We start from the raw sequence: 10,104 nt of genomic DNA, 5'->3' as shown, positions 1-10,104 counted from the left end.
TGTAAGAACATTTCCAGCCTTTATTGACAAAATAAATAAAAAAATATGTAGATTCTTTTACTTGGAATATAAGACATAACATTTTTCACTTAGTTAATAAATTGTTTATGTAGTGGAGTTTGAAGTCTTCCAAGCTTTACTTGGGCATGAGGGATGCTTTCCCATATGGATTAAGGTAGAAAATCTGAGAATCAGGCTTCATTTCCAGCCTCTTAGCCTTGGGAGGGGCCATTCTAACCCCCGCATGACTAACGTGTGCGTGTGTGGCAACAATGCAGGACCTGCTGGTGGAGAGCGTGACACACGAGGCTCACATGGGCCACCTGGTTGAGATGGTCCGCAAGGTAGGAGACTCCGTCACCTGCACCCACCTTGAGACCCGAGTCAGCTCACACCACCAGCGGAACACCAGCCTGAGACAAGAAGTCAGTCGCCTGCTGGAGCGCCTGGAGGAAATGCATGTCCACTGGGCTGCCTATCAGACTCAGATGGACCAGCTGCAAGAGTGGTGCTCACTAGCTAAAGCTTCACTGGAAAACATTGATCTAACACCACAAGACCAACAGAAGTTGAAAGAACAATTCAATCAGATATGGGTATGTTGAACTGACACTTTATACCTATTTTTTAGTGATAAAAGATATTATTTGTCATTTCTTCCATTAAGGTGGAGTCTTTATATTTAATTAATTAATTTTCTTCTACTATACACCCACAAATATTAATAAGACTAACTGAAACAAAATCATGAATTGTTTTTCACTTATTTTCTTTGCAACAGAACCTGAGGGCCCAGTTTGACAGCCAGAGTGTCCTGCTGAGTGAATGCATGGACCACTTTGACAAGTCAGTGGGATTGGTGAACATGACAGATGAAACCAACCAGCGACATTTCCTCTCCCAGTTTAGGACAGAATGGAATGAGCTTGAAGAACTCCTCCATGGAAAGGAGAAAGAACTCCACAGAATTCAAATCCAAGTGGTTCCAGTACCTCAGTTGTTGAGTGAGACTCAGGATGCACTCACATTTGTTGAGGATGCTTTGCAGAACATTGACACTAACATCACATCAGTGCAGCAACTCAGGGACATACAGGAAAATTACAAGGTGTTGAGAATAAAGATAATGAACAGCAAGGGTAACTTAGATTATTTAACTGAAGTTTCCTCTGAAGATGAAGACCAGGATCAGGATTTGATGGACAACCTAGGGAAGTTATCCCTTACTTGTCAGGAGTTGATTCATACCATCCAGCAGAGGATTGCTTCTCTGGAATACACACTGGATAATGTTCAGAAGACTGTCAGCCGTGTAGAGCGCATTTCCCTCACAATGAAGCATTTGAAGAGTACTCTGGAAAGATGCCAAGCAATTGATAAGGAAGGTGAACAGATCCTGAAGGCTGCCTTCCACTCCTGTCAGACAATACATGGCAGTGTGTCACGGACTGAAGGAGACATCACAAAAGTGAAGCAGAGCATGGAGAACTTGAGTCAAGACCCTCACCACCCTTGCCATCTCACAGAGCTTTCAGCACAGATAGACACCCTTGAGGAAGAGCTCAAATCACTTTCTGAATGTATCAAGGAAACTCGTGAGAACCTCAAGAGTCGCCTTGAAATATGGCAGAAATTCATGTCCACATCTGATGCAGTAGATGGCTTCCTTCAGGAGGTGGAGTATCTTCTTGAGAGTGCAGTTGACCTGCCATCATCAGTCAATATGGATGCCTTGAGGAAGCATGTGGAAGATCTGCAGAGCCTTCAGGAATCCATGACCACCAATGAAACCCTCCTGGAGATGCTCAAGTCCAGAGCTGTGCAGGTGGAGAAGAATCACAGTGTGGAGACACAGCTTGTTCGCTGGAACAATGTCTCCCAGAAGCTGGAGTCGGTGGGTACTTGTGGTTGATTACATGAGAACATTATTCACATATTGTATGAAAAATTATATAGAAATAATTCATACTTAAATTCATGCTTGCTGAAAATCTGCATACACTGATCAAATTACATGGCATGTTGCTACAGGTGATCTTGCGCTATGAGACTGCCCTGGAGCTGTGGAACCATTTCATCACAGTGCAGGAGGAGGTGCGAGTATGGGTGGAGTCAAAGATTACCATGGTGGTTTCCCTCCAGTCTCGGGGCATCACACATGAGCATCGCGCCCAGATCCAGGTAGGTGCTGGTCAGTTTTCTGTGAAGGACATCTGGTTTCATAGATGCCTTGGTATACACATGTTTTTTCAGTCTCTTTTTCTTTGTATCATTCATCCCTTGTCATGCTACAAGTATTTATGATTGTCTCTTTTTAGTATTTACAATTGTATGGAAAGAAATATTTCACATATTCCTGGGTGAGGAGTATGTAATGTGTGTGTGTGTGTGTGTGTGTGTGTGTGTGTGTGTGTGTGTGTGTGTGTGTGTGTGTGTATGTGTGTGTGTGTGTGTGTGTGTGTACACCTAGTTGTGCTTTATGGGAAAAGACCTATGCTCGTGCTGTCTCATCTCCATATCTTTTAATATCCAGCTTAGCCTTGAATCCATGTATACTTTTTGCATTTACTCTCTCCTTATCTCCTTATCCAGATTTTTCCATACATCAATACTTCAATATGGGAAACTATACTGTCTGTTGTCTCTTCTACAAGCACTCTTCAGTCTCTTTCGATGTCCTCTAATATCTTGTGTATTCTAAACCATCAAGTCACTCCAGTCTACCTATTCTATTTTCTCATATGCTTTATATACAGCAATCAAGTCTCCCCCTTCTCTCCTTTTTTCCAACATTGGTATATAACCTTGCCAATCTCTCATCATATGATAAGTCCCTGATATTTGGCACCATCTTCATTGCTGCTCATTACTTAAATTCTTTTTTCTTGTAGGGTGACCACACTACATCTGCGTACTCCAGTCTAGGTCTAATCAGTGATATAATCATTTTCCTGATCATCTCTTCATCCAGCCTTACTCTTCTAGACAAATGTTTCTTCTGTGATTTTGCCAATGTGTCTCCAGGGTGAAATTTTCATTCACTATAACGCCCAGAAGCTTTTCTTCTGCTGCTGTACTCAATCTCTCACCATTCAACACATAATTTCCTTTTACTTTCTTCACACTCTAAACTTCATTATTTTGCATTTTTATAGATTAAATTCCATTTCCCATCTATGACTCCACTCTGATATCTTGCAACACTCCATAATCTTCCTCACTCAACTTCTTTCAGTAACTTGGCATCATTTGCAAAAATTTAGGCTTATGTAACTATCCACACTTTCTATCATATAATTTATATAGACTGAAAATGTGATTGGTGCCAGTACTGAATCATGGAGTCTCTGCTTTCAGCTTTTCTCCAGGATGATGCCTGATCTTTTACTACTGTTCTCATCACTATCAATCAAGAAATTTTCCATCCTTCTCAGAGATGAGAAATACTGTTCTCATCTCTATCAATCAAGAAATTTTCCATCTTAGACCACCATCATACTCCAACTTCCACACCAATCTCCTGTGTGACACTTTATCAAGTCTAGATATACACAGTCTGCCCATCTATCTCTTTCTTGTATCATATCCACCACTCTTGAATAAAACTTAGCAAGTTTGTAGCACACGACCTCCCTCTTCAAAATCTAAAGTGTGTGTGTGTGTGTGTGTGTGTGTGTGTGTGTGTGTGTGTGTGTGTGTGTGTGTGTGTTCTATTTCCATGCAAGATGTTCATCGAAACAGTAAACTATCTACAAGGTTTGTCTTTAGTAAAGGGATTTTGATAATGGGGTGTATGCGCAACACTGGCCCTTTTTAGGGGCACTGATCATGAAAATATTAAGGTGTCTAGCAAATATTTTCATCTGCATTTCACAGTAACAATCAGTCTTAGCTTTATGTGCCACAGAACATGTTATGTTTTATTTAGCTTATTGGGGCCACCGAGGTCAAAGAAAAAAAAAAAAGTAAATGTAAATTTACGTGTGCGTGTTTGTACTTTAAATAGTGTCACATTAGTTTTAGAAACGGCGAATTTACTACCACAAAATAATGAGATCACTATGAGCTCCCCTGCCACGTTTAAACAGTTGTGAACCTCCCGCCACCACCGCCACGCCTCGGGGAGCCAGCAACTCTTGCCATTGGCTGTCTCATTGTGAGGGGAGAATAGTTTTCAAGTAGTGAATTTTGTATTGCCATATATCAGCAATTTGCTGTGTTTCATTTATACAAAAGTTTAAGCAGAGCGACTTCCTTCATGTATAGCGAATCACAAACATGACCTATTCCTCACAATGACCTGTATTTTATTACTTTAAACTTGGCGAACTTAGGAACACTCATCGAGTAGACTTTCAATATTTTTATATATTTTAATCGGAAAGCAGAATATGATTGATGACTGGATCTTGATTATCGGTAATCAAGTTCCATATTAGTAGAAACATAGCACATGAAAAGACTGTTATACGTCCCCTGAATGATAATGTAAAAACGGTCTTGGTGTCGAGGGATGGCATGAATGTGGCGCCCACCATGCCCAGTACAACTATAACTTCCTAGTGCTCGGGCCGCGCCCTCATCGCCCTGGGTTGGGCCTGCGCCGTCTTCTCCTAAGCGAGAAACTGTAAATATTCACGGATATAAGGTAACGTGAGACACTTAGCACAGTTCCACTACTGACAGTTTTGGTTATTGTGGAGAGAGTGGTTTAGCAGACTCTATGCTAGCCCCAGGCCGTGGCTGGTGGTGGCCTGCTGGGTGGCCGTCTGCCTGTCTGGCTGACGTCACGGGGCGTCACTCCTGGAGGCACGTGTACAGAAACGTTGAACGAGTGTTGCTTTTTCTTCTGTAGCACTTGATGTTATTGACGCGCATGACTTGATTCCGATTTGTCACCGATAATGCCCACGTAATGTGTACTTGCATTAACATTCCCTGCAGCAATATTACTCAGGTTTGAGAATTTTGAGCCTGGGTGACTGTGTGACTACCAGACGACGGTAAGTAAAGAAAAGCCTCATGTTTATTTTTATCCATTTAATTCATATTATAAATATAAACTAAGAACACTATAGAGTGACTACGCACTGTTACATACCCGTATTATTACATTTTTTATATTTTTTTTTATAGTATGTCACTGATATGAAAAAGGAAAACACGTCTAATTACATTGTACGTAAGTGATGTTTACAGTTCTTTGTTAAGAGTTACCGAATGAATATCTACTGTTACTTTGAACACATATACTCGTAAACGGAGAACGGAATGCTATTAACCACTAGACCTCCCTGCTCTCCAACTGTTGAGTGGTGTAAGAATTCTCTCTAGACAAGTTGATATTTTTGAAGTTTCACTATGACATTGTTATGTGCTACACGCCAACAGTAAGATGTATTGAGTAAATCAGTCACTAAAATTGATGGCATGGAGGGATCAATCTTGTCACAATGGAAACGGATCGGTCGGTGTACTCAGTCAGTCAATGAACAGTTAATGAGTATATTGATCAATTGATTTAAGCTCCACAGCAACATGTTCATCTAGGATATCAGTTTATCTCAACTTTTGGGTACAGTATGCAGGGTTGTTTGCTGCCGCCTCGGACAAGATACTGCTCGTCATTATAGCGGTAATCGCATCTTGTGTGCCGTGGCCCGTGCGGCGTGTGGGTGATCCTGTGTAGCAGCTGAGCTTAAAAGTCGTGGGCGTAAACGGTAACCTGAATATCGGGTCTGTTTCCGACTCATGGAAGCAGAAAATTACTGTTTGTGTTTATCAAAGTTGTCTGAAAACAGTGTTCATTCTTGGTGCATGGTAGATTAGAAAACATTTGTGCGGTTCTTTTAAATTAAAACATTTCTACCAATAGGATTGTCCCGTACTCGACTTTTTACACCTCCCTTCATCAATTTGGAGGGTCGTCGACCCAAGGATTCTTATGATTATCAACTGTACCTTTTAGTATTTATAACATTTCTATAATTAATATGTAAGTTGTATGATCGGGTTTCATAGAGTTAAAGAAAACCTTCGACTAAGCAGAAAGCAGCATTTATAAAAGCACCCAAGGCAGAAGATAGATGAATCATAATGTAATTATCCGAAAAGAAGAAAACGTATCAAATTAGCTTTCTCAGGCTATGAACAGTCTCTCGCCCAGCAATTAAAAGAAATAAAATAAAGAATACGCAGAGGAAACAAAGGTGTAGGAATCGCAAACCTTCAATGAGGAAACTCCACTCTAGAAAAAAAAAAACTTGCTGATTATGAGACGTTGCAATATTACAAGGAAAACATTAAATAGCACACTTGATGTATCCCAGGTAATGAACCTTTACCTTCGACTCGTCCTCAGCTTCCTCGGCCAGGCTAGCGTGTGATACTTTGCGTGTGGACGGCAGAGGAGGGGAGGGGCTCGTTCATCTTTAGCCTACAAGGGAGAAGGAGAGTACGAGCTTAAGAGCCACGCCCATGAGAGGTGAAGTGTGGGTCAATGTCCTGCCAGACGAAGCAAACACTGCGTCAGGTTCAGTTTTGCTGTGCTGTGTAAAGCAAAAACTGCAGGCCACCAGTCTTGGTACTAAAGATTGATTGGTTGGCTGATTGATTTGTAATTTAGCGCCATAACAAACCACTACGTGTAGAGAATAGCAGGGTGGGGATATATGAGTGCAGTTTTTACTGATTTTATTATTTCATTTATTTGTTTGTTACCTTTATTTTTTCAGCCTACAATCTAAGCGTTTAGTTACAATAATAACACATGTCAGAAAGTACACATAGCTTGCTAATTTACTACTGTATAGATTTAACGTATTCATAGATGAGAACGTATATGAAATCCTCCGCAAGCCGGTTAGGAGGAGGAGGCAGTGGGGCACACAGGTAGGCAGGGCGGCGGCAGACTGCTGATCCTCTCCGCCAGCGTACGTGTGACGGGCGAGGCTGGGGAGCAGAACACCCATGCATTAGTATAATAGAGGACTGGAAACGCCCCCGCCACACCTCTGCCGGCCTTCGATCTCGTCACTGCGAAAATTTATTCTACATTTTAGTTACATATTGTTTTTTTTCCTTGCATTTTTTTCCTCGTTTAACTACTTTGGTTAGAACGTTAAGAGTTTTCAAGAGATGACTTCATTATAATGAGATGAAGACACGCTTTATAACCTGTATCTAAATTACTTTCGTACAGTGTATGGCAATTCATCTGAGGTTTTAATTATTCTCTCTCTCTCTCTCTCTCTCTCTCTCTCTCTCTCTCTCTCTCTCTCTCTCTCTCTCTCTCTCTCTCTCTCTCTCTCTCTCGTCTCGATAAAGGAGCGTCACCAGTTTTTGCTCGTGCCCCTTCACAACTGGCTCGCTCGCGGTGAAATAGACGTGACGAACACTAGAGGAATGTTGAATAATATATGTATCCTTGTGTGTGTGTGTGTGTGTGTGTGTGTGTGTGTGTGTGTGTTGCTGTCGTTACGGTTGGTCGCGCGTCCCAGCAGCGCCATGACAGAAGCGGTGTTCTTGGTGTTCTCATGGGCTCCCACCTGTGTCACTCCTCGCTGCCTGCTTGTTGCTGTGCTCCACATCCTCTGAGGGTCAAGACACTGTTGTTGTCATCACGGACCAATTACCAGAGAAATTTGCAGTTCCCGTTTAGAGAAATTAGCGGCGTGGTTCTAGAGAAATTAGCAATGTCTTTCTGTTGCTTCTAAACAGTTTTGTACAGAGGTGTACATAAGGTCTGGTGCTGTTTGTTCTTCAGAGAAATTTGTTGTCACATAGCTAGACTTCGTCTTTACTCTTTTACACCTCTTGCTTTAAGTAAGATACTGTAGCTTATCATAAACAGTTTCGTGCAAGGACATAAGGTCTGGCACTTTTTGTTCTTCTTTTACGTTTCTTTATGACTTGAAACGCAGAAAATCTAGGACATTGAATTACCATATTAAAACTCATTTTTGTTTGCTTACAAATAACCACAAAAGTCAAGTCAGTGTATTATATCAAACTGAAAACACATGTAATTTTACTCCTTCAACTAACACCCTAGACAACTCTTAATATAAACTCACTAGGTATATACTGTTCCCTTGTAAATATTTATGGAGCAATATAATTCAACCGTATCTCTCTGGAAACAATCATGTAACTTTATATATATTAGATTAACACATAAATCTCACTCATTCAATTAACACGACGCTAAGTAACACTAACATTTAAACCTCTCACTGTTCCCGGGTCGATATTTATGGAGCATCATTATAATTTACAGGCATAACGGTATATAAGTGGTAGCTTCCCTTTCATTATACTTTCCTGAAAACCGCTTTGGGAAACTTGGGCTCAAATGCGTCACGCCCCTTGTACAGCACTATATGGTCCTCTTGGTGCGTGTAAGGCAGGATGGGGAGAGTATGTCGAGTGTTGATTGTGATTAACGCGATAAGACTCAGTCATATTTGTATCCATGAGTGAGTCACCATGTTGCCCTGCCAGTAATATGTCAGGATTAACACAGTACCCTATCCCTCTTATCCTCTCCCCAGCCTGTTATCTCGCGCCCGGGTTACAAAGTAAACGCTTAGGTGTAGATACAGTATTTCTTTTATTTAAATAATATATTTTTTATTATTTTATTTTGTTTTATTTATTTATTTTTCTTTTTTATCTCGGTATCAGAAGTAGAAACGTGAGTGTGTATAGCTTACAGGATTTGGAGGCATTAAGTTATCTGATAATGTGATACGAGTAAAGCTCTATGGAATGTTAATGTTACACCAGAGAGAGAGAGAGAGAGAGAGTGAGTTTACAGGCCTTTTTATGTTTCTTTTCTTCGTCTTCAGCTTTCTCTATATATGATTTGGAGTTCTTTACCTCCTCCTCCTCCTCCTCCTCCTCCTCCTCCTCCTCCTCCTCGTCCTCCTCCTCCTCCTCCTCCTTCCAGCGCCACATCTGCCCACCCCTCACCATAAACCTTTCCTGATTTAAATATATTTACATCTCATAAGAAACAGACAACATTCTCTTAAACCTACCCGTTTGCTTGTACCTCCTCGTCACCGTCCCTCTAGGAGTGAGGGAACATGCTTATTAACTCTCTCTCTCTCTCTCTCTCTCTCTCTCTCTCTCTCTCTCTCTCTCTCTCTCTCTCTCTCTCTCTCTCTCTCTCTCTCTCTCTCTCTCTCTCTCTCTCTCTCTCTCTCTCTCTCTCTCTCTCTCTCTCTCTCTCTCTCTCTCTCAGCATCAGGCGAGGGCGTGGTGCGAACAAAGTAAATAAACAAACCGGAGGCTGTGGAGTGTTGGGTTTTCATGTATATACCTTACACTACAGTGTGTGTGTGTGTGTGTGTGTGTGTGTGTGTGTGTGTAGAGGTGTTTTGTCATGGTGTGAGGTGAACCCAGAATGTTTATTTACACACAACACCTGCTGCTTCACGTGTCTTGACTGGATCTTGCACCTTGTCCAATTCTTGATTTTTTTTTTTTTTTTTCTCTCTCTTTATGTAACTGTCTTGATTTTTATTTAGTCCTGACGTTTGTTATAAAAACTGAATAGGCATGGCTTGGTTTGGTTAGTGTTGGGGTTGTTGTTGTTGTTATTGTTGTTGTTATGGTAATGGTGGTGGTTACCGGTAGTATTCTAGTGTTTAAGGGCTATTCTCTCTCTCTCTCTCTCTCTCTCTCTCTCTCTCTCTCTCTCTCTCTCTCTCTCTCTCTCTCCCTCTCTCTCCTCCTCTCTCTCTCTCTCTCTCTCTCGCCACTCGTCATTACCAGGCGGAAGGGGACTATTACGTACGTTCCTTGCGGAGATGACCGTTACCCCCGATGCCCTCACCACCATCCATCCATCCTTCGCCCCACCTCCTGACATCACCTTCACTTCTGCCCCCTTCCTCACCTATTCGCCCCCATCAGTCCCTCACACCCTCTGCACTTTCCCCTCTGACTTCCTCCCCCAAGTCTCCTTTATGTTATATTCAGCCCCCTTTCACCTCTTCCTTGACAGTTTCCAGCTCTCTAGACCCCTCAACTTCACTCCAGCTCCCTGTATCCGCCACATCAGGGTTCCAAACTAGCCCTATCAATCATCTTTCACCG

General features: G+C 41.8%; 1 protein-coding gene across 9 annotated transcripts in view; it reads left to right on the top strand.

The window, feature by feature from the left end:
- The window catches only part of LOC135102104 (muscle-specific protein 300 kDa-like), a 241,276-nt gene that overhangs the window by 197,706 nt on the left and 33,466 nt on the right, over positions 1-10,104 (top strand). For all 9 annotated transcript variants that reach the window (XM_064006869.1, XM_064006870.1, XM_064006871.1 and 6 more), the window contains 3 exons: positions 279-596; positions 782-1,894; positions 2,032-2,181. In XM_064006869.1, the coding sequence (XP_063862939.1) occupies positions 279-596; positions 782-1,894; positions 2,032-2,181 (1,581 nt within the window). The remainder of the gene's footprint in view (positions 1-278; positions 597-781; positions 1,895-2,031; positions 2,182-10,104) is intronic.

This window comes from Scylla paramamosain, chromosome 7 (assembly GCF_035594125.1).
Source record: "Scylla paramamosain isolate STU-SP2022 chromosome 7, ASM3559412v1, whole genome shotgun sequence".
NCBI lineage: Eukaryota > Metazoa > Arthropoda > Malacostraca > Decapoda > Portunidae > Scylla > Scylla paramamosain.
The sequence above is the reverse complement of the archived record's forward strand: the minus strand, read 5'-3'. Positions and strand labels throughout refer to the sequence as shown.